Source organism: Salvelinus sp. IW2-2015, linkage group LG36 (genome assembly GCF_002910315.2).
Source record: "Salvelinus sp. IW2-2015 linkage group LG36, ASM291031v2, whole genome shotgun sequence".
Lineage (NCBI taxonomy): Eukaryota > Metazoa > Chordata > Actinopteri > Salmoniformes > Salmonidae > Salvelinus > Salvelinus sp. IW2-2015.
The window spans coordinates 1275820-1301634 of NC_036875.1; the positions used below are offsets into that span (position 1 = coordinate 1275820).

Consider the following 25815-nt stretch of genomic DNA (forward strand, 5'->3'; position numbering starts at 1 on the left):
CACCTCCTCCTCCATGCTTCACGGTGGGAACCACACACATAGTAAATGATGGCGGAGACATTATGTACAAAGAAAACAAAATGGCTGCTATCTACTGCAGCGCAATCATATTAATCAGTTCACCTGATTAGTGTATCACCACAAAAATATAAGGATGTATGTTTGAACAAACTTTTCTAAGGGCTATGTTTGCCCACAATGAAGTCTCCTTCTCAGAAGGACGTAAGATATCTCATCAGCAAACATTCACATCAAGATTAGGAGGAGACAGCTCGTCCAGTTTGTTCTCTAGTGACTGTACATTTGCCAACAGAACGGAGGGCAGAGGCTGTTTATTTGAAGGCCAACGTAGTCTAGTCTAGTTATGAATCACCTGGACCACTCTCCCTATTCGTCGGATCTACCCTTGGCTCATACTTTAATTCGACCGGAGTCCTCCAAGCTATCTGTTGTTCGATTATATGCATCAGGAGAAATCCATAGGCCTCGATCCCAAATGAATGGAAACAATGGGACCCCAGATGGAATTAGATGTTGCAAATCATTCCCATTCATTTGGGATTGAAGCCTGCAGATATTCCATATATATACACACCAATGTTGTGGAAAATGGACTCATGTCTGCATGGGGGCATTGAGATGTAAACGGTTCCTCACTGGTGGTCTGACTGGCCAACTACTTTTTTAAGTTTGAAAACCTCTGTCAAATGTTTGTTTTGGGGTGACCCATCCCATGTGGACACAGCAAGAGAAACAGGTTGGCCAGTCAGACCTCCAGTGAGGAACATTTGCATCTCAATGCCCCCCATGCTTACTCCAATTCATCTTCTCAAGGGTCATGCTGACTTCTTTGCTTTTCTGTGGTAAACTGGTTTGATGATTGTATCACACTCTTTCTCTGTGTTTACTTCTGGTCTGTGTTTGATGTGACCAAGATGTGTGCAGACAGTCATATAGTTGTGGGGTTGTGGAGAGGCCTGTGTGTAATGTATGTGTGCATGCGTATGTACAATATGTCTGTGTGTCCTTGAGGGAGTATATATGAGTGAATGACAGAAAAGTGAAGTGTGTTTTGTGTGTACATTTTAATAGGAATGTGAGTTGGTAAAGTGAGGAGTGTGTGTCATTTGATACACCCGTCTCTGGAGTCCACGCACCAGTGCTTGTTTATTCTCCACTGCCCTGTCTTTATGGTGACTTCCAGTAAGAGGCCAATGACCCACGCTAGCTGTAACAACAAGGGCCAGGGGGGCTGCCAAAAGGCCCCTGGGTGTGTGGAGTGTTACTAAAGATCCGCTCATTGCATTCTGGTTTATTGTCGCCGTCTATCCTGCCTGAGTTATTTCCATGTTCTGTTCTGTTTGGCCTGCAGTCAAAAAGGCACCAACGCTAACGGTCACCCTCTTGAAATGGATCCAGATATGTTGCACACTTCGAACTAGCTGCGGTCTTATGGCCCGCAGTCTACTTCAATCTAATTTTTTCACCACTCTGCTTTATCAAATATATGAATGGTAGCTAGGTCTGAAGTTGTAAATAGAGTTGCAAATACCCATAAATGATTCACACAAGCTATATTTAGGCCTAGCCATTGTATATTTGCTGTACGATTAAGAAGACACCTAATCTCAGAGGTTGTGTACTGTGAAAAGTAGTGCATAGTGGCAGACGATTGGACGGCGTTCGGCCTATCGGATTACCCTGTTTTTGTTGCCGTTTTCAATTAGGCAAGTCCATTCATTGACCCATTGACAACGGCAGCCTTACGAGTCATTCCTCGGGTTATGTTACATAAGTATTGTCTGAAGAAGGGGAAGCAGGTTAGGAGACAGTGCTTTGGCATCACTCCTGCTTCATATGAACAGTCATACCATTTTGTCATAATTTCCAGTCACAAGTTTGAGTGACAAACTCCAGGAGAGTTTTATTGATGACTACTGCTTCATAGCCTATTGATGTCTCTTTCTTTGCACGTGCTATGTCATTTTTTATGGGTCAAATTCATCTTCAATGAACTCTATGTATTCCTATAAACGAGTGCCTTTAAAAATGTTTCAGGTTTCTTTTGACTTACATTTGTAGGTCCCATGTGTGATCGCCTAGTACTTTTCTCTCCACATAAGAGTTAGTGGAAAGATGTCCTCCCACCTTCCTGTTTTGATGGAAGAGTGTTCTGCTCACAATAGGTAGCAGCTGTGGAGGAGAGGTGGGTTGGATGTGAACTGGACAAGAGGAAGCGGATGTTTCAAACCCACGCAGCGATAGCCTGTGATTTCAGCGCACAGGGCTTTTACGAGTGATGCCAGAAAGACGATAAGCATGCAATTCAACCATTTTCTGCTTCTTGTCCCAGTTTCTCCATTMGAGTCATCACGTCGATGGGCATCCAACTGCCCTTGTCCACTATACACATTTCCAGTGCCAGTCATTCAACAGCCACCTCCTGATTGCACAGAATAGGTTCAATGCCAAGTTCATATCTGCCACACCATGCTTCCACGAACCCCTCAGACTTGGTATACAATCACGACTTCCCAAAATGTTTCTGGACTCTGGCCAAAGAAGATAATACATCCAATAATAGTTACTGCATGGTGTAACAAGCCTTCTCAGGCCAGGTCCTTGTTGGGTGCTTTTCACATAGGGTTTCTTTGTAGTTCATTTGGCATCTGTGCAAATGTCTGTTCCTTGATGGTGTTAAGGGGTGATCCCTTGTGACTCAGCTCAACTGTGATTCCTTCCGACAGTAACCCCTGAGCCTATTTCAGTATGCTCCAAACTGAAGTAAACAGACATAGGATTTCACACTTGGTTCCTTTCAGACAATTTTGGTGAACTCAGTGCATTTCGCTTAATTTTATGTGGAGTRTGAACACTCCAAAGGAACTCAGACCCCTCAAAAYGAGCACCTGGAGCAAACCGAACTGAGACCATCTCRAGACGTGGTCTGAGTTCGGTTCGCTTGAATTCTGTGGTCCGGTTCCCTTTTTTTAGAGAAAATTTAACATAAAATTCCCCAGGTTCCCTTGTTATTATTCCTGCACCACACACTAGACTACTACAACGCCGTTTCCCCTGCCAGTGCCATAAGTTCTCACGTTGGTGACACAAAAGAGGGAACATGATGATGTGCAGGTTCGCACATCATGAAAAAACGTGTGCCGTTTATGGATATTGATTAGCGGCTGTCAAGGGTGCACATAAATTCCAAAATGTGTGGAATTCTTTGTTCAGATTATTTGTTTGTAATATGTTCTCTATAGGATAAGAGTGCTTCATAAATCATTTATTTTATTGGGGGTTTGAATAGTGTGAGAAGACAACATATTTGGGGATGATCACAATATAGGGTACAAAATCAATTCTAGCTCTTAAAGGAGCAATGGCCTACATTGGGTGTACAATGTTCAATTATAGCATTATTTAATCTGCMGTTATTTTTCTGCTATGTATTATGTTACCAATAATATTGACATGTTCATAGCGTCTTGTTAATAGTAATTGATTACAATCACTCATCTTTTAACTGAATGCAATCTATTAGCTTCCAAAATGTAAGTAGGTATATCTAGCTGTCTGATAACACATTCTGATAGAATGGATTGTGCTCCACATGGTAAAAACCCAGAGTGCATTGAGTGAATGTTGGAAAAACTTGTTGGTTCCTTTCTGAACATAACAAGGTGAATGCAAAGACGACTAGGACCGCAAAAGAGTTGAATCCTCATTCAAAGGCAAGTGCCGTGTGAATACAAAGAGAASTGTGTTCTTTTGCTTTATTTTAGCCCATAGTTCACTTTAAAGTCGGCTGAGATCGGTTCTTTTAAAGAGGACTATATGTGATAACACCCTTAAACAGGGAGGAACGCAGATTTTAGTTTTCTGTTGCAAAAAGTTTTCAGTTTTCCCGTTGCATGTCGTAATGAACATGATCCAGGTGTCTCTGTCTGCTGTGGGATTGGGACGTTCTCCTGCAATATCCCCAGCTAATATCTGAACTCTGAATTGTGACCCAAAGGGAATTGAAATGAATGTAGACTTTATTTTTGCAGGACAGTCATTTAATTTCCTCTGCTGCTGGAATAGTACTGTTTTAGTGTTGTTTCGATCTATATACCGTCTATGCAGCATTACTTTCTACTCTTTTCTCTCCACTGTGGTGGGAGACGGTTCTTCTGAAATGCTGTGATTTGTGTATTACACTTCATCAAGAGCTATTCAAAATATCTTCATTTGATTTGCCTTTACCTACAGTGTGATTCTTTTATTTTATACTGGAACAGGAATTTATGGTCTATGTCACCCAGATATCATTAGTTAAGGGAGTAAAGTTTCAAGTATGGTTCCATCCAATTTAATGATAATTTGTGTGCAGGGAAGTCTAAAACAACCCTACTAAAGTCGTTGAAAGGAAAATGATCGACAAATTAGAATTTGTCTTAGTTTTATTATTCCATTGTGCATAAATACAAGTTACAAAATGCAGTTTAAAACCTTTTTTACGGTACTACCAACCTTTTCCCAACATCCCAAGGGCCCTCGGTAAAAAAGAAAAAAAAGAAAAGAATGGTGTCCAAGTTTCTTATAACTGAACGTTGTTGTCTTTGTTAGACATAACAGTGCACACCTTACACATCCTCACAAATAATTACCAGTTGCAAATGAACATGCCTCATATAAGAAGACGACAGGACGTTTTTCGATCTGCGTTATCTTTACAGCGGACGTGAAATAGATGGTGAAAAGCTGGGGCATTTGCCTTTGATTTTCTACTGCACTCAAGGTACTTTTGTTTCGTGTAGATTGTAGATTTACGTGTAGATTTCCTGTGTTGAAAACTCTCTGGCGCTGTCACTCAAAAGGCGACTTACACGGCATCAGTTCAATTKAATTTTGTCTCTATATCGTTGGGGACGTCCAGAAATAAGTGAATTTCCTGATGCGGACGAGCGAAGGATATTCTTGGGCACCCACTCTTTTGGCAACCTCCGCCCCTCCCAGGCCTATGAAACATTGCAAACCCTGTGAACTCTCTTTATCACACATTATATTTCACATTATGACACCTTTTAGGCCCTGCCTATTCATTTCATAGCTGCAATAACAACACTCTAGTTTGATTTCTCCAGATGATTGCATCCCTGCGAAGTCTTTGTTCTTCTCTACAGTATGATTCTCTCTTTGGGGACTTTGGGAGACAGAAGGCTTTGGCATCTGATGCAGTGAGGGAAGGGAGTGAGGGAGATGGAGCAGAAGAGGGTCAGGTTGTGTCTGGTTGTCAGGGATGGAAGTAACTAATTACAAATACTCTTGTTACTGTAATTAAGTAACTTTTCCATGTAATTTGAGCATTTTTCAAAGACAATCATTTAACTTTTAGTTAAGTATGTATTGTACTTCTCTACCTTATTAAAACCATCCGTTACAGAGTACAATGTTTTGTAGGCTATCCATAATAGTAGATCATGAGGGCAAGGAAAGTTTGCGACTGAGGCCCTCCAAAAAAAGGTAATCGTTGTTTAGTCAGTGACCAATCAAATAAAATGTCACGCATCACACCAATAAAGGCCAATCATATCAAGCTGTGCGCACAAAGTGAATAGAGATTTTATAAAATGCAAAAATGACTTAGTTTAGTTCGAGACGTGTCATGAAAGAGAGGAACGTTTTTTTTATCAAAGCGGTGTGTGTGAAAACAATGGAGACGGAGGAGACTGACCAGTTCTCATTCAAGCACAAGAGAGGTGATGCAATGCAATCTTTGGTGGAAGCCTACACAAACTCTGCCTCGAACTTCAGGGAATATTGTAGAGGTAAGATAACTAGCTAGCTATGAATGATCAAAAATGTTGCTAAGGATGACTTTAGCAGCTAGTATAGATAGCTATCTAATATTCAAGCAAGCTAACAGCGAATGTTACCTTGCTTGGTCATGACACAGTACTTAGAGAGACCTAGGATTTTTTGCTATGTACTGTAAATTGTCTTTGTAAATTAGGATAACGTTAATCTAAAAGCCTGAGACTCAGTTAGTCTAACTGTGCATATATATAATTGCGTGTCTACACAATAGGTACAGCTAGACATGGACTCATCGCAACATTAGACAACTTGTTAGGTCTGAGAACGTGATGAACTCACTACAGTCCCGGTATCTGAGAATAATAAGTATGGAAAGTCTGGCTGGGCTATTGTAATGTCCGTGATATGATGAACTAAGTTGCCACATAAAGCAGAATTTGCTGAAATATTCCATATTTGTATGTTGTGTATTTACAACTATACAGGTTTGGTCTACACGAAACATCATCTTGGCACAATGACAGAGGACGAGACAGAGAAGCATTCATCATATGAAGATGATTTCTTCTCATCACTGATGCCAAAAAGGTTGCACGGTACAGGGGAGCTGGATGGGTGCCAWGCCTGTGTGTCAGACAATATGGACTTGCTTCATTCCTTTCCATACATAAAGAAGCTGTCCCTCAAACTGAACAAGGGCCTGCCTGCCTCTTTGGAATTCTTAGCCGTGTCGGACTGCTCTTCACTGCAAAGCGAGCCAGGAWAGACTTGATTCACTTTGACAATCAGTGCCTGCTGAAACTGAACAGCATGTTCAGAGAGATGTTCAGAGAGAAGTAGGCCTTAGAACAGAACTCCTTTTGTTTTTGATCAAGGAACACTAAATAACCTAATGTACTCTGTACAYGGAGCCTATATATAGTTTGTCAATCTAATACAGCCCATTTTCTATTTTGAGGGGTTTGCTCATTCATTTAGCATAGGAAGCTAGCTCTGTGATCACGCTGGTGGSAATGCACGTTGCTTGTGTGACTGCGTAGGACAACACATCAAGTCCTTCATCCTAAACCAGGGATCATCAACTAGATTCAGCCGCAGGCCGATTTKTTTAATATGAATACTAGGGACAGATTTCTCAAATTTAAAATCACTTGGATCTGATTTCCTGGTATTTTTACAGTCTATTATGTCCAACAATAAAACATGTATTTTTTATTTATTTATAGAAGACTCGCGGGGGGCCAAATAAAACCACCCGTGGGCCGCCAGTTGGGGAACCCTATCCTAAACTATGATAATCAAAGAGAGCTCTAAGGGATAATGGTGTYGTGGATTTTTATGAAGTTGTGACCACAATGAAAGAGTTATCGCTTGGACTGCAAATGGAAATAAATCAGTAAACTGCTTTATTCTAAAGTTGTCAGCACCTCCTCTATCTCTTGTGGTTGTGGTCAACTTAGTTTGGAGTGACTTGTTAATTTCCTTAGAAACTGGCAAACAATCAGCAACAATGGACATTAATTTTGATAGTGTTGTGCCAATATCCTCTCCATTGAGGGAAAATGATATTATGAGTCCATTAGCCTTTGTTTCCACTTACAAGTGATCATTAAACAGTCCCAAATCATCCTTCCAGCTCGTAATACCGATATCCGATATTTTCCTTGCCATAAAAAACGATACCAATATTAAACATTTTAGTGGCCTTTTTAAGCATTATAGTACAGTTGAATAATTACACACACACACACACACACACACACACACACACACACACACGGACACAGCGGTCTAAGGCACTGCATCTCAGTGCAAGAGGCGTCACTACAGTCCCTGGTTCGAATCCAGGCTGTATCACATCCGGCCGTGATTGAGAGTCCCATAGKGCATCGCACAATTGGCCCAGCGTTGTCCGGGTTTGGCCGAGGTAGGCCGTCATTGTAAATAAGAATGTGTTCTTCATTGACTTGCCTAGTTTAAGGTTACACACACATACACCACACCACACTGACCAAAAAGTTATTTTGTTGGCATTTATGTATGTCCCCATTACGATTAGATCATAATCAAAACCTATTTCTTTCACTTACTTGTTATGCTGTTTCGTTGTTMATTTGTTMAGTCGTTTCATTCTCAACCAGGATTTCATCATACATGTCAAGCAGTGAAGTTTCAGCTCTGTCTGTCCATGGCCTCTCTTCCTCAGTGTGCACTGTCAATCAATCAATCAATCAATCAATCAATCAATCAATCAAATGTATTTATAAAGCCCTTTTAATATCAGCCGAAATCCAGCCTAAAACCCCAAACAGCAAGCAATGCAGATGTAGAAGCACGGTGGCTAGGAAAAACTCCCTAGAAAGGCAGGAACCTAGGAAGAAACTTAGAGAGGAACCAGGCTCTGAGGGGTGGCCAGTCCTCTTCTGGCTGTGCCAGGTGAAGATTATAACAGAACATGGCCAAGATGTTCAAACGTTCATAGATGACCAGCAGGGTCAGATAATAATAATCACAGTGGTTGTAGAGGGTGCAACAGGTCAGCAACTAAGGAGTAAATGGCAGTTGGCTTTTCATAGCCGATCATTCAGAGTTAGAGACAGCAGGTGCGGTAGAGAGAGAGTCCAAAACAGCAGGTCCGGAACAAGGTAGCACGTCCAGTGAACAGGGCAGGGTTCCATRGGCAGAACAGTTGAAACTGGAGCAGCAGCATGACCAGGTGGACTGGGGACAGCAAGGAGACAGGCCAGGTAGTCCTGAGGCATGGTCCTAGGGCTCAAGTCCTCCAAGAGAAGAGAGAGAGAGAATTAGAGGGAGCATACTTAAATTCACACAGGACACCAGATAAGACAGGAAAAATATTCCAGATATAACAGACTGACCCTAGCCTCCCGACACAAACTATTGCAGCATAAATACTGGAGGGATATCTTCAACCAACAATTTACCATCCTGAGACAAGGCCGAGTATAGCCCACGAAGACCTCCCCCACGGCACGAACCCGAGGGGGGCGCCAACCCGGACAGGAAGATCACGTTAGTGACTCACCCCTCCTAGGGACGGCATGGAAGAGCACCAGTAAGCCAGTGACTCAGCCCCTGTAATAGGGTTAGAGGCAGAGAATCCCAGTGGAGAGAGGGGAACCGGTCAGGCAGAGACAGCAAGGGCGGTTCGTCGCTCCAGTACCTTTCCGTTCACCTTCACACACCTGGGCCAGACTACACTCAATCATAGGACCTACTGAAGAGATGAGTCTTCAATAAAGACTTAAAGGTCGAGACCGAGTCTGCTTCTCTCACATGGATAGGCAGACCATTACGTAAAAATGAAGCTATAGGAGAAAGTCCTGCCTCCAGCTCTTTGCTTAGAAATTCTAGGGACAGTGAGGAGGCCTGCGTCTTGTGACCGTAGCGTACGTGTAGGTATGTACGGCAGGACCAAATCGTAAAGATAGGTAGGAGCAAGCCCATGTAATGCTTCGTAGGTTAGCAGTTAAACCTTGAAGTCAGCCCTAGACTTAACAGGAAGCCAGTGTAGAGAGGCTAGCACTGGAGTAATATGAACCATTTTTGGGGTTCTAGTCAATGTTCAAGCAAACTGATATCTTTCTGACAGATAAGATCTAAACCAGGCCAGAACTTGTCCGTGTAGACCAATTTGGGTCTCCAATCTCTCCAAAAGAATGTGGTGATCGATGGTATCACTGTCACTGTGTCCGTTTCTATCTTGTCCAGCTGTGTATGTAACATTTCACGTAAACCCTGTTTCTTGTCTGCATCGAAGTAGMGGTCCTTTTACCTAGCATCGAGCATGGTGGCGACACAGTAAAGAGGCTCAGAGAGAATGTCACCAAATTGGTTTTCAGCTGAGCTAACATAAGTGCAAAAGGATTTTCTAATGATCAATTAGCCTTTTAAAATGATAAACTTGGATTAGCTAACACAATGTGCTCTTAGAACACAGGAGTGATGGTTGCTGATAATGGGTCTCTACTCCCATGTAGATATGCCATTAAAAAATCTGCCATTTCCAGCTACAATAGTCATTTACAACATTAACAATGTCACATAGCCCTTTTTTCAAAGGGATTTGTTGTTTTTTAGGGTGAGTCGCTCTTTAAGAAATTGTATTATTAGACTATTCTCTGGATCATAATATACAATTTTGACAGTGTTTCTTCCTAGCCAAAATTGATCTTTGCATTACCGCTGTCAGATGACAGATAGCTAATAGGCTATTTTATCATTTGTGTGGTGAAATTAATAAGTGAATGTTCACCACATATGTTTCTTTCACAGAAATGGTGGAGTATGTAATGCATTTAAAGTTTATGTTTATAACCCTCTAGACTTAAGATGAAATTACATAGGTAAACAAGCAAGACCATAAAACCCTGCACACTCTCTATGCCCTTCCATCATGCGCCTACAATTTTCACATACTTTAATATAGTTTTTTAAGATAGGCTGGTGGACTTTCTACTTATCATGTTTGTACAAAGAGATTAACTCAGGGGGAACAAATGGCCCTTTTCTGTAAATCAATGAAAAGCACCAACATTAACATTGAAAGTCAACCAGCTGTTTTCTCTAAAGGTATCCTGTCTAAAGAGACCCTTTTCACTGCTGGAACAAAAGGAGGGTAGGAGGAGGAGGAGCTGTGGGAGGGAAAAGTTACAAGGGCAACCAATAAGGATGAGACCTCCTTGTCCCCGCCTTCAAATTAAGGCACTGCAGTGTGCTGGAGGAGAATGGAGCATGTGGAGTGAATCAGTGGCAGTGGGCATGTCACAGTTCACTCTGGGAACCTGATCAACACTGCTGGTGGAGTACGTTTGGGCAGCAGCGGGATGGATTGCAAGATTGGATTCCAGCTGAGTATCTCCCTTTTAGTGGTAGTCTTGGTGGGCCGTTGTGAGGCRTTCTGGTTWTCCTKGGGCAGTACASATGGCACCACTGAKGACCCATCGCTGGACAATGAKGGATCTGGGAACCCAGTGACTAGCAATGAATCACCAACGCCGGAGAACATTGAAGAAGTTGGGGCAGATATCATTGACATAGCAAACGGGATACATAACTTTGAGCTAACTTGGAACCAGAATGCAAAGGCCAAGGAGGCCCCCAAGCTGACCACTGTGAGGTCAAAAGCCAGGAATGAGCGCCCAATGGAAAAGGGTGCCGGTCGGCACAMGTCAAAGGGAAGCAAACCTGGTAATGACATGTCCGCAGTACAGGGTATGGGATCTGGTCTCTGGGAGTGGTCAGGGGTTGGGAGTGGGTCTGGATTTGGATCCTGGTYGGGATTTGGGTCTGGTTCTGAATTCGGATCTCGGTCTGGATTTGGTGCTTGGTCTAAAATTGAATCTGMATCTAGTTCTGAATTTGACTCAGAGTCTGAAATCAGACATGGGTCTCAAATTAGACCTGTGTCTGGAATTGGTTTTGGGTCTCAATCTGGATCTAGCATTGCATCTGGATCTGAACCAGGAGCCTYTATGTGGGATAGCCAGGAGGGAACAGTTTTACCCACAGACCTCATCGGTTTAGCAGAGAATGTCAATGTGCTTGCAGGGAAAGAGAATGAGATGCTGGGTATTACCCAGGTGGACCAGGCAGAAAGTGTTTTGGATGAGCACAACAGAACAGCTGAGTGGAATGCTACGGTTTTCCCCATAGACAGTCAGCCTGTCCCAAGTGTTAATACCTCTCTTGAGACAACTCCCAGTAGCAGCAGTAGCAATAGAGTAATTAACAGTAGCTCTAGTTGGAACGCCAATAATTTTAAATCGACAGAGTATTCTGATGAATACACTGTCTCAGGTGATTTTCTAACCCCTTTTGACAGCAACCGTTCTCTCTTAGCTACGAGTGAGACGCCGGYCCCGGAATCCCCACGTTGCTTTCCAATAGATTTCCATTTGCCTTTCTGCAAATCCATGGGTGGCGACAGCTTTGTGTTGCCCAACTATTTCAATCACAGCAGCGTGAAGGAGGTCCGGGCTGTTTTGGGCTCTTGGGCGTGGCTCTTGAGGTCCCGCTGCCACCATAGCCTGGAGTGGTTTTTCTGCCTGCTGCTGGTGCCCAGGTGCCCCCGGGGACTGCCACTGCTTTGGCCTTGCCGTAGCTTCTGCGAGGCCCTGCAGGACAGCTGCTGGACAGTCCTCGATGAGGGCAGCCTCCCTATGGAGTGCCACTCTTTACCTGATGAGGACGATGGGTATCAGTGCTTGTCAGTTGGTAACCAGAAAGGTAATCCCTGGTTAAAATGCATCCCCTTTTTGGGGAATCCATTTTCAACCATCCCCGATCCCGCCCCGTTTGTCTTTTTTAAACACCCAGTAGTCCTTGGACATTTGTCTCGTGTTTTCGGGGGCTCATCCTGACACAGTGTGTTTTAAGTGCATTGTGTGAAGGTTCAGGGGACTAACCCGTGTATTTCCGTTTGCAACTCAACCCTTCGGCAACAACAATGGTGTGAGCAAAGACTAAACAAGCATGGCACTAGTGTTTTCCTCCCAACCCAAACCGGTGGCATGTCAATGTATGTCCATGTCTTCCGGTTGGCAAGTGACTAACTAAAATGTATAAGAATTTGTCACACACACACACATGAACGCACACACATTCCCCAGAGGTAAAACATTTGTTTTCTTCTGGAGAGCTATAGATGGGCTATAAAGAGACTTTAGCATAATGTAAGTTAGGTGCAGGATAAAGAGTCTACTTTTGAGGGAGAGGGACTTGATGAAGCTGAAGTTGGACGTTTATGCATATATAGTTTGAGATGATGTAATAAAACCAGAGTAAGGGGCTAAAGGTCACAGTTGGATTCCGTGTTATATGATTTGTCCCTCCCAGACTTAAATGGAGTATTTATAGAGCCATTTTATTTCTTTCATGTGCACTTAAAGGAGTGAAGGACACCACGGCACTTATRTCAACAAGCTGTCACATGTATTCATAGAATAAACCATTGCAATACACATTACAAGTACATATACACGGTAACTTTGAAATGAAAATGGTTACATTTTGGTTGTATGAATTGCTTGTCAAAGTTTGTGCATTCTGCTCTCTGCATGGTCAAATGAGCTGTCGTGTTACATTGAGCACAAGGGAAGTGATTATTTTATTTCTTGTGGTTTGGTGTGATACATTCAGCAAGCCCACCTTTGTGTGTGTGAATATACTTGCATGACAGTTGATCTTATTTTAGCTTGGTGACTGTTTCAACTTGGAGACATATAGACACCAGTTGCGGGTATTTCAATGGCCTTGAGCATGACGGGGGACAGATAAATGGTACTGGTAGAAACTTATTTTCCCCTTTCCCTGTCCAACTTTATATAAACCCTGTTCAGTCTGCATATAAAAGTGGGAACATTGCTTTCAGCAACAAACTTGTTTTGGATGCCACTGGGTGCACATSCAACATTTTTCCTCTGCTAGTTGGGTAGAAGTTGGGTTGAGCAATAATTTGCCTATGCCATCAGTGTACCAGGATGGTAGCTCATTATATTCAGTTAAGTCAGGTCAGTGACGGCTGAGAACTTTCTAGCCTCCGATCTCATGATTAGATCCCACCCTGCTGTTATGGTACAGTGAGAGGGGGCTCTCAGGATTCACTTTTGGCCTAAGCATGTCGTGGCAAAATCTCTAAACCACATGTTGAGCTCCAATTTACTTTCTTCTCTTTGCCAGGTAGTAATGTGGATACACATATGCTTATGGTTTCTATGTCAAATGAGTGCATTTTCTTTTGTAGGCGTTTTTCTGAATCTGCACATAACTTTTTAARTACTTCAGCAGGCACATTTCCTAAAATGGAAAAACATGAAACATAAAAATCTTCTTACAATGTTGGAGAGGAGGTGGTGTAGGTACCCAATTTGTAATTCGCTCTGGATAAGAGCGTCTGCTAAATGACTTAAATGTAAATGTACACTACATGATCAAAAGAATAATATTCTTGTCTCAAATCTAATTCCAAAATCATGTGCATTAATATGGAGTTGGTCCCCCCTTTGCAGCTATAACAGCCTCCACTCTTCTGGGAAGGCTTTCCACTAGATGTTGGAACATTGCTACGGGGACTTGCTTCCATTCAGCCACAAGCACATTAGTGAGGTCGGGCACTGATGTTGGGCGATTAGGCGATTAGGCCTGGCTCACAGTCGGCGTTCCAATTCATCCCAAAGATGTTTGATGGGGTTGAGGTCAGGGCAGTCAAGTTCTTCCTCTCCGATCTCGACAAACCRTTTCTGTATGGAYATCGCTTTGTGCRCAGGGGCATTGTCATGCTGAAAAAKGTAMGGGCCTTCCCCAAACTGTTGCCACAAAGTTGGAAGCACAGCATAGTCTAGAATGTCATTGTATGCTGTAGCATTAAGATTTCCCTTCACTGGAACTAAGGGGCCTAGTCTGAACCATGAAAAACAGCACCRTACCATTATTCCTCTTCCACCAGACTTTACAGTTGGCACTATGCATTCGGGAAGGTAGCGTCCACCAAACCCAGATTTGTTCATCGGACTGCCAGATGGTGAAGCGTGATTCATCACTCCAGAGAACTCRTTTCCGCTGCTCCAGAGTCAATGGCGTCGAGCTTTACACCACTCCCATAACAGCACTTTCAGTTGACCGGRGAAGCTCTAGCATGTCAGAAATTTGACGAACTGACTTGTTGGAAAGGTGGCAGCCTATGACAGTGCCACGTTGAAAGTCATTGAGCAGCCATTCTACTGCCAATGTTTGTCTATGGAGATTGCATGGCTGTTTGCTCGATTTTATACACCTGTCAGCAACGGGTGTGGCAGAAATTGCCGAAWCCACTAATTTGAAGGGGTGTCCACATACTTTTGTGTGTATATATAGTGTACATTTCAATGAATAAGTCATTCAAAAAGAAGAGACACATTGTTTGCCCTATTAAGAGCCCACAAATGTTTASAATAAGTAGTTGTTTAAAGGTACTGAAAATGGCTCCAGATGACGAAGTTGTCAAACAAATATAGTGGTGGAGAATGATGCCATTTCACCTTGATCAGGGTGGTGTATTTGGAGTTTCAGTGCTCACATTCATATCATCCGGCTTTACACAATCTCTTTTTACGGCACTGCTATCTCTCGACAGCTTGCTCCACTGACAGGCTTTAGTGGACAAGATGTCTCTGGTCCGACACTAAGTGAATCTGTAGAGCGAGTCTGAAAAGTCTCAGAAATGTAGGAACCACCAACGTGATTCTCTGAAACATTCAGAGTATGTGCCAGCTAAGTTAAATAAGTCACATTGTAAATGACCTCGGGGCAAGTCATGCTCTGCACTCATGTTATAAAATGAGTCCTTGATGGCAGGAATTTTATTGCCGATTTATATAAGAGTTCAGCAGTGAGGCTGAGGCATCTGTGCTTGGTATTGCCTATTAGAGCTGCCTTGAGTTACAGCTCTATTTATCCATTACAGCCTATCATCTTAGTCAAGACCAACAAAAAAAATCCCGCTGAAAGACCATCTGGTAGCACTCACCCACATAATGGTCCCTTGGTTGAAGTCCATCAGCTGGTGCCAAACAAATGGGTTTTGGGTGAAACAAATGGGTCTCATATTGCTTTGTTTTTGGGTGAGCGCTGAGATGCTGAGTATGCCACATGAACATAATTGCCCTAAAACATGCACAAATGTGTGATTTTTGTACTTTTGTCAAACATTTTTGGGTCATACTGTATATTACACTACTCACGTGGTGCCTGTTACGATGGCAAAATTGCTTGATTTTCTGAAGTGAACTGCAGTGGTGCAGCTCCGTGTTGAAACGTTAACAGGTTGACGGCTTCAGCTTTCATAAGACTGCAGGTCACAGTTGAATAGCCGAGCTAATGTGTCACAACCTGTGAAGACCAACCCTAAAGCCAAAATCGGTCTGTTTCGTTGTTTATTAGCCCAGGGTAACTTAATATGGTATTTTTTCAACCCCCAACACTCTTCCACCACATCCATTCCCTCGCTGGTAAATACTTTCATAGTGTTGTGTGTGTGCTTCGTCATGGCTACTATTTCAGACACTTCCCGCTATCTACAGTTCCTGCGGACATCGTGTGTGGGAGAGTGCACTTTCTTTATCTCTATCTGTACCCCCTCATGCCCCCACTTGTCATTTGAATGGCGATGGGCCGCTTGTGGAAGAGACTCCCATCGCTTCCCTTCATAATTCTGAGCCGGAATTTTGGACGGGTGCTCGGTGGGTTCACAGGGGGTTGTCATGTTGACTTCATCAGGGCCCTGCACAGCAGAGTGCAATGAGGCAGTTTACACACTTTCTATATGGAGAGATGTGTGGGAGGGTCACTGCCCATGGGAACATTGCACTGCTGTTGCCCTTGTGCATGAGTGGATCAGATAGTGGGTCGTTCTACCACTTTAACAACTGGGAGCACCCCAGTGGCATGAAATCAAATGGTTTAACTCATTAGCCATTTTAGTCATGTCTAGGATTTTGTCATGGTCACTTGCTTTCCTTTGAAAGATAAGCRGTTACAGATTTCAGGGTTGTTGGGGTCGATTGCATTTACATTTGATTTGTTTTAACGTGGGCTAATTGGAGAAATGTCCAAGAAAGTCCTCTTTGTAAAGAAGGAGACATTGGGTAAGGGCATTGACTGACCTAGTATGGGGTCCATTCCTGCAGTGGTCAGCAGGTGGCGCTAGTAACTAGTTATCCATGCTCTTAGATACCCCCCACATTTCTATATCATATAATGATATTCTCCCTTCAATGTGTACCATACCAGATTATGACCTGATGATGAATGAAATTATCTCCCTGAATTGTGTATACGTTGGCCAATATACAGGATGATGTTCCGTATGAATCTTTATTGTCATGTAAAAATGGAAAATAAGAACGACCTGTAATATTTGTTGGCACATCTCCAATGCGTTGTTTTCTTTTTGTTTTGTGTTGCTTTGCGTGCACTTACATCATTCAGTAGGCCTATTGGCCATTTCATAGGCTATAGGCCTGCCTACCTCTGGATGGGATAGGGTGGGTGGGAATAGAGCTAGGAAAGTCATGTTGATGTTAGGCTGTATATGTTTGTGCATGTGTATGTATCTTGTTTGTTTATTTTGGTCTCGTCTGAATAAATAAACGATATAAAAAAGGAGACATTGCTTCATAAAAGGGCAGTCTGCTGTTCAAACAATAACACAAGTAGTCACCCCGCCTCTGCGGGATGGAGAAATGTAATCACTCTTAAATTCATTGACTATGGATGCAAGGACTAACCAGCTATGATGTCAAAATTATAGTTTGAACGATGTTTTGAGGCTCTACAGTGTTTGTTTACAATTGCATTGATTAACAAACAATGGAGTAAAACAAGCGTATATGTTGGGCTATAGTGGGGTACGACAGTTGAACTAGGCTCATGAGGCATTTATATAGTTATAGTCTTAAAKAATAAATTGGTGTAACAGTCCAAAAATCACAATTGCCCATGTAGTTTAACTATAATTTAACATTTCCGGGAATTGACTGAATTTAAATAGTTAATCCCAACGTTGCTAACTGCTACGGTGGTCCGTATGTCTTCCCCACTGCCAGAGTTTTGTATATTAGGGTATGTGTTTGTGTTTTTGTGGCTTTGCGGTTTCTATTCCCAGGGGTTCATACTATACTGGGTCTGACACTGATTATCCACAATGCAGTGGTTCCATGAAGGGAGTCTAATATTGTATCCCGTGACAGGAAGGCTTAAAGCTGGCACAGATCTCACGCAGGTGTTAGCCATGGAAAAACATTTCTAATCTGCACTCTGAGGGTTCCAATTATGGGCACACTGTTCTCAATAGTTCACTGACAGAAGCTCCTAGCTCCCTGGTTTCTGTTACAATGGGAAGGCCAATTAAATGGTCCTTTAGTATAGTAGAGATACAGAAGTAATTTTAAGCTGGAGTATGACCATGCAGAGTACCTCTTGATTAAACAGTTTTCAATGACTTTTGGTAATTTTGGTTGCCATTTTGTTTTTTCCAGAGCTGTTCATTGAAGCATTGAAGGAACACCCTGCCAAATTGCTCAAGGCATAGCATTCCCATCTCGTCATTTTCTGAGGTGATATGATTAGGGCCCGGTACCGAGTCTGCAGAGCTTAAGTGGTACCCACTCCGTCAGCAGTTGTCTTTTTGGAAATCGAGCTCAAATCTTACTGCTGGCGATATCGTTAGAATGCCTCCACCCCCATAAGTTATGCGCTATGGTCATATTCAAAGAGAATGCAATTTAGGCCTCGTCACCAAAAGTGCAAAAATGTTGGATGCATGGAAAGGGTACAACCTGGTGGTCATCAGAGTGCAATGCATTTCTTTTCCATCCACATTTGAATATGACTTTACCTTGATGTGTACCATCCTCCATGTGCACCATTGAACTCTCTCACTTGTTTCCAATGGGGAAAATGAATGGGAAAATAAGTTTCCTTGCCTGTCTGTGTGTGATTTAAATAAACAACTCAATAACGCAGAAGTTCCAAACGCTAGTGTCATTTTAAGATATCAGACTTCAAAATCCTTCTAGACATTTCCGCACAGCGAGGTACTAGCCAAACCAGCTCGACCCGTGTCTTCTACGGCTTGCCGCACCTCAGATTGTGGAGCCCCTTGACACATATGTTTTATCTATCCATTCTCTTAGGTATTATTCCTTTGTTCTCTCACTCCACAAAGGTAGCGATCCCTGCGATCATAATCATTTGCGGCCAATCTCAAAACACTCAGGTGTGGTCCTTTTTAGATAGAAATTGTATTGGGGAYGCTCACTGGGACACAGCACCATCTCGGCTGCTTCTCAAGTCATAAATTACATAGTTTACTAACTACACAGGAAACCGCACTGCGATGCCCTTTTTATATTGCTCTGTCGAAAGCATTCAATACGGTTGATCATGTCGTCCTGCTACAGAGGCTACCCGAAATTGGTCTCGACCCGAGCGGCCTACGGCTGGTTAAGAAATTACCTCCACGATAGAAGTCCTGTGTATCTGCTGATGGAGTTCAGTCTAATTTTCTTAACATAACCAAAGGAGTGCCACACGGCTCAGAAGTAAGCCCTTTACTGTTGATTACATTAATGTTGGCTTGTTCTTGAATAATAACTGGGGCCTACATCTCTATCCGGATGCCCCCTCAGTGCAGCAGGCCATTAACGACCTTCAGCTTTGATTCAATACAAGAATTGCTTACAGATCTTAAATTAGTGTTAAATGTTGATTACACCAAGTTTGTTGTTCTCCAGGTCTTGTCAAATTGAACCTAAAGAGCTGCGTAGCGGCACCTTCAAGGGAGCCTAAATTAAGCCAATCCCTCATTAGTATTTAGGTATTTGGATTGATGAAAACGGTCTTTTAAAACACACATTGAATAACTGAGAAAGATTGGTAATTAAGATCGGTTTCCTTTATACAAATAAATCCTGCCTTACTTTTGAAAACAGGAAGACGATTGTTAAAGCATCGCTCCTCCCAGTACTTGACTATGGTGATATAATCTACGTGCACGCAGTAGCCTCTGTTTTAAAACCTTTAGATTCAGTCTATTACTCAAGCCATGCATTTTTAATCACAGGAGACAATTGTCATTCATATACAGTAGTACTGTTGGCTGGGAGACTCTGACTACCAGAAGGGCCCAACATTGGCTGATATTTGTATATAAAGCCGTTCTCCAGACACTCCCATACTACCTCACCACTTCTTAATTGGAAATCCAGCCACCATCAGACTTGCTCTCAAGACTGGCTGGTTCTAGAGGTTCCACGTGTCTCCACAGAGTCCGGGAAGATTGCTTTTAGTTATTGTGCCCCTAGAGCATTGAATGACCTGCAAGCCACTTTGAGGCTTGACTCTCTGGTCTCGAAGGGTCAGTTCGGGACTTTAATTATGAATGTGGTGAAGGCGAACTGCACTTGTTTTGATTGATTTGTAATTTTATCCGTCGCTTTTGAATGCGATTTGTTTTAATTGTAAATGTTGATTCATTTTTTCCAGAGCACCCTTGTAAATGAGACCCTGGTCTCGATGGGACCCTGGTTTCCCCTGGTTAAATAAAAGGTTACATTATTATAATTTTTTTAAATTGTCACTTGTGCCACTATTTGGCTAAAGATATGAGAAAAAAATATCTGTACAAAAAACAAATCCCTTTGGAATGGTAATTGTTTACGTATTTTATTTCAACCCTAGATTTTCAAATCTCTTATTCCCCAACATGGGATAATTTGGGAACCAACCCCAACAGGACCCTTTCAGAAGCTGCACTTTTTTTCTGCCTGATTGAAATAGATCAAGTCTTGTTAAACTGTCAGTGGATGACAAAAGCTTTTCTGGGGGTTGAATGGAGATCCTAGTTAAAATGCTAATATTATAGGGCTGGGCAGTATACCGGTATTGATGCATGGACCGGTTTAGTTTTTTTCTTTACCTCCTATTTCAATGTTTTGGTTTGTTAAATGTGATACGGCACTCAATTTTTATACTTTACTCCACTACTTGAGTCTTATCTCTCGCCAAACTCCGCCCCCTGTCACTCAAGGAGTGCAGTTGTTGTTGCTTGGCCACAAGATCGTTTGCCGACCGTTCACTCTTCAGTTTGCATGGTCATTGCAGCAGATGCAACAATATGTTGATGACAACGATGCTGCTTTCCACTTTGCTTCTGAATATAAATTTGTAAGTGTTATATAATTACACTATTGTGTACCGTGTTACCGTCTGCAAACAGCTAATTGTCTTTTCATAGCAAGTTGTGGCTAAAATAAATCATTAGTCACTAATCGCTAGTTAGCTCGCTGGCTAGCTAGCTAACTAGCTAGCTAATAAATGTACTGAGTCAGAGCAAACGTAGCTAGCTAATACAGCCTAATACCTGTGCTGGTGTAAGCTTAAATCAGCATGTTGTTTGTGCAACAGCATCTTCTAAATCAGAGAGGAATAGAAGCTGCTTAGCGACATGAAGATACAACATTTAATGTAGCCAAAGATGATAGGATCCGACTCCCCTGGGAAACACTGACCAACACTTTGGTTCCTACCTTGTGACAATAACGCCTCCATAGAGATCCTATTAGAATATGAATGCCTCCCTGGCTTTTTCATTTGGTGTCATGTCAAACAACACTGTATTCAAAGTGCCCACTATTCCATTCTGAATAATCATTATATTTCCATGATTCCAACAGTTCACCTAAGTGTTTTGACCTAGCCTAGGCAGCCGATAGTGGCCGCTAGATCTGCACTATTATCTAGGATTGATGTACATTCCCGGTAATACACTCGTGTCGCCCGTGGACCGGCTCATGTATGAACCGGTCCACGGGCGACACGAGTGTATTACCGGGAATGCACATCAACCTTAGACGATAGTGCAGATCTAGAGGCCACTATCGGCTGCCTAGGCTAGTTTTGATCTAAATCGCAATTGCAATATTTTGTTAAAAATAAGGCCTAGATTTTTTTACCCATATCGTGCAGCCCTATGTGGCAGTGTGTAAATTAGCTCAAATTATATCAACTTTTGTTTTGAAGTTTCTTTGAACAGAGTAAAACAACCTGAATTGAGAAATACCCATTTAAAATCACTTAGAATATATGTGTTGCCACTCTAGGGTCATGCACAACTCATAGAGCAAATGTACAACTTTTATTATYAAAAAACATAAAAGACCACCAAAGACCGCCAAAAATGTGAAACATATCGTGATATGATATTTGGGCCGTATCGCCAAACCCCTGCACACAGACCAATTTGTTTTCATCATTTCAAATGACTCACTCACGCCTTTTAGACGACACGATACGGGTGCATTCACCGACATCTRCAAAGGCATTCCTTTAGCTTTACGTTTGAGGGGGAAACCCTTACAATCATTCATTATAAAGCCGGTAATTCAATTGGCTTCCGTTTCTCGTTGTGTTGCAAGACGCTTTGCCGTTGTTGTTGACGAGTGATTGATTCTACATTGTTTAATAGGCACGTCAACATCTCCCAGCTTATGTTAGTATGCTGAGCAACATAGGTCATTTTAGGGACTATGGAAAGAACCACACTGTGAATGCTTGTCACTCAGCAGCACACATTGCCATGAACTGCCAGATCTGTGCCTAAGATATMAACTGAGTCTCCGTTGATATTGTTTATGGCCATGCCTGTGGGTGAAACTAGATCTGGTCGGCATAATAGGTGAACTGTTCCATAATGAGGGGGCTTGTGTTCGGAAAACTCAGAATGCTGTAGGAGCACACAGTTCCAGGAAAAGGAGGACTCGTGCCGTAGGATTGGCAAGGCACATCGAAAGATCAGATGACCGTATCATAGGAGAATGAGGTAAGGGCATTAAGAAGGTGGAGAGGAGGCAAACTTTCCCCTCCAGATGGAACGTTATGATCTCAGACTGAGGGACAAGGCTCTGTTTGTCTATTGTCACAAGACACAGATCTTTGTCTTTTTGTTTTATCCCAAAAACCCTGGGACACCCCCACGTGTCAGCCAAAGTGCAACACCCCTGCAGACTTTTAGGGGTTAAGTGGTGCCTTGCACAAGCGCAGGAAATTATGACTAGGACCTTGATGCCAGCAACCCTCCAGTTGCCGGCCCACTCCCCACCAGACTTTGTACCATTGAGAACTGGCAGAGAGAGAGTGAGGGGGGTTCCTGTGTTGACATGCAAGCGCAGGCCTGCCCGTCCATCTGTGGCCCCTCGAGCAGTCATTCTCACTTTATCCTGACTGACATCTTGTAGGGCAGTGCGAATGACGATTTATTGTTTTCTATTCAACAGTCATGAACCCACAACTCCCTCTGGTGATTTGAGTGGGGCCCTCACTTGCAGCAACAAATGCCTAGTCCTGTTTAGGGTCATATGTCTGCTTAGTTAGGTCATATGTGACAGACCGGCTCGATTTGGTCTTATGTAGCAAAATTTGAAATGGTGTATTTTACATTGGATAAAAGTAGTGACTCAGAGCTAGAAAATGGTACGTCCTACACTTCAGTTGAGGAACAATGGGAAAGTAATTCCGCTTTGAAAGTTGATAAACGTGTAACCTCACTTTTGAGAAAATGGCCTTTGAATGTGTTGGTACACCTACTGAGAGCTCTTCTTTGTCTACACCCATTCAGCATTGTTTACACCTTCTTAAGCTTTAGCCCCACCCATCTATTTAAGGGTTGATCCGAGCGTTCTGTCCTAACAACAGCAGTCAAGCACCCAATCTAACTGGCTAGCGTTGGCTAGCTTGCTAGCTACTTCCAGACACAAATGAGAGAATAGCTCACTCTGACTATTTTCCTCTGCCCTAGCAGAGCTGGTTAGGTTGTTTTTATGTTATCCAGAACATTGGTGACTGCAACTGTGCTGCTGGCAACAATTTACGTTTTTTTGCCAACATTTACTGGCACCGGCCATAATCAATGGGTGTTGAGCGTTCGTAGATTTGTCCGTTATTCTGCGCTCTGGCTATCTAATCCGATTTCAGTGCTCTCTCGTTTGAGTGTGCCAGAGCGCAGAATAATGAATTTACCAGCTACAACTATCAACAGTTGTCACAGTGACATCATTAACATTCTATTGAAATGGTTACTTACATAGTGGAGTATTTTGTGAAGACATGTAGGTAGCTAAACAATGAACCATAATCCCAACTCATGATGTTACTACCCTGCATGAATCTGCAGGTAGCTAACCAACCAGGTTCAATGTTAGCTAGCTAACATTAGGCTATAACTAGCAAAGCAAATGGCTCTGAGATACAAATAATATACACCTAGTGAGCCAGCCAGCGAATGTTAGATAGCTAGCTAACAGTAGACTTTCATTTGAAATGAAAACAACTTTCTAACAAAATTAGAAATGTGTAATGTCTGAAAATGTTGCTAGCTAGACTATCTTACCCGTTATACATGGATGGCTGCTTCTCCCTCTGTCATAGATGCCACRGTTGCCCTTAGTTTGAAGATGTAATCCGGAGACAGGTGTTTTCTCCATCTCCTTAGCTATCATACTCAAATTCCACTGATTACAAAATTCGATCCAACAGAAAGTGGAGAGCAACACTTATGCAGTTCTACTACGCAATATATATATATATATATATATATTTTTTTTTTAAACGCGTTAGACAGTATTACCTACACATACCGACCAACTCAAATAGACAGAAGTATGCTACATGGCAGACCGTTCTGAACTCATCTCTCGACATGTCCAGCCCACTCATTATCTCAGCCAATCATGGCTAGCGGGAAGGTTGCTCTTTTTCTGTGGCTAAACCAACTAGGCTCATGATTTAACAATCGTATTCCTATTTACAGATGGCATACACGTTTTGTATTAATGCAAATGACAGTTCGCATGTTCTAGAAGGCATTTCTGCCCCAAAAAAGTTMATGTTCAAATGGCTCTCCTGTAAAGTAGTGACATACGCCTAGTTTCCTGAAACGAGTCACATATACAGTATTATGCATGTTGAACTTTTAAATCCAACATTATAGTGTTGATATGTGCACATTAGTGTCTAGCTGTGTTGGAGAACAGAACATGACCCACTTGAGAGTTGTTTGGCTTTTTCTTCAGTTCTGTCAAATGACGTTCTAATCTCTCTCGCACTGATAGATTGGCAATGCAATAAGCGAGACACAGGAAGGGGCCCCTGTTATTTCAGACCATGTACTCCACACCTTATTTATTTATGTTCATAGGAGCGCTCTTCCGTAGCTTTGGCATAGGGTTAAGTGGATTACCTCATGTATTTGACCTTTCAACCTAACCACCTGCAGGCCCTAATGGCCTACGCTTCTCATAGATCCCCAGGAGGACTTTGAACCTTGTGTAATGACTCATAGAACGTGTTTATCTGTCATCTGAAGGTTCTCAAATAATGTTTTGTAAAGGAGAAAAAAACCATATCAGCTGATGCTCAAAGATGATCAAACAAACTTGTAGAGGTTTTGTAGAAAAAAACAACATTTGTTTTGCATTACTTCCCATTTGAAGTGTCTTCTTTATCCTTGACCGATAAGATTTTTATCTCCCATAATGTTCAATATTTATAAAGATGTATTGATTTATGTTTTGAATTAGAATTATGATGAAATTGGACAATTTGTGCAAGGTTATTTGCTTTTCACYGTGCGATAGAGGTGCATTTTCTCACTACAAATCACAAGATGCGGATTTGAGGTCGAGAGGACACACACGTCTTTGTGTTCTCTGTTTATTTCCAAAACTTCCCCCATTATTATGCACTGATCCCCWACCATTCACCCGGGGTGACGGAAGAGGGAGCACAGATATTTGTGGAACACAGCTGTAGGTTTCCTGTTGCACTGACATGATGGCATTTAACAGATGTCACCGAATTAAAGGGGAACTGGTGTGTGTGTGGAGTAGAAGTCAGGAATTCCATTAAATCAATTCCATAAAATGAATTAATTCACTGATTCAGTTCGGTTCAATTCAGGAATTGATGGAATTTGAGAAATGTATCAATATTTTGTATTTTTTTAATGGAATTAATTTCTTATGCAGAATTTATCCTCATGCAGAGTGTTAAACAAATCAAAATATATTTTAGATTTGAGATTCTTCAAAGTAGCCACCGTTGCCTTGATGACAGCTTTGCACACTCTTGGCATTCTCTCAACCAGCTTCACGAGGTATTTACCTGGAATGCATTTCAATTAACAGGTGTGCCTTGTTAAAAGTCCATTTGTGGAATTTATTTCCTCCTTAATGCGTTTGAGCCAATCAGTTGTGTTGTGACAAGGTAGGGGTGGTATACAGAAGATATCCCTATTTGGTAAAAGACCAAGTCCATATTATGGCAAGAACAGCTGAAATAAGCAAAGAAAAATGACAGTCCATCATTACTTTAAGACGTGTACCTTTGATGTCTTCACTATTATTCTACAATGTAGAAAATAGTAAAAATAACGAAAAACCCTTGAATGAGTAGGTGTGT

General features: G+C 42.2%; 1 protein-coding gene across 4 annotated transcripts in view; it reads left to right on the plus strand.

Annotated features, from left to right (window-relative positions):
* Positions 1–25815, plus strand: part of LOC111959381 (collagen alpha-1(XVIII) chain) — a 203910-nt gene that overhangs the window by 86383 nt on the left and 91712 nt on the right. For 2 of the 4 annotated variants that reach the window (XM_070437695.1, XM_023980888.2), the window contains exon 1: positions 11053–12051. The exons of 1 other annotated variant lie outside the window; for it this stretch is intronic. In XM_070437695.1, coding sequence (XP_070293796.1) covers positions 11298–12051 — 754 coding nt within the window. In that variant the 5' untranslated portion in view covers positions 11053–11297. Of the gene's footprint in view, positions 1–10520; positions 11014–11052; positions 12052–25815 lie in introns of those variants that run through there. One more of the 4 variants, XM_070437696.1, reaches the window with a different exon arrangement.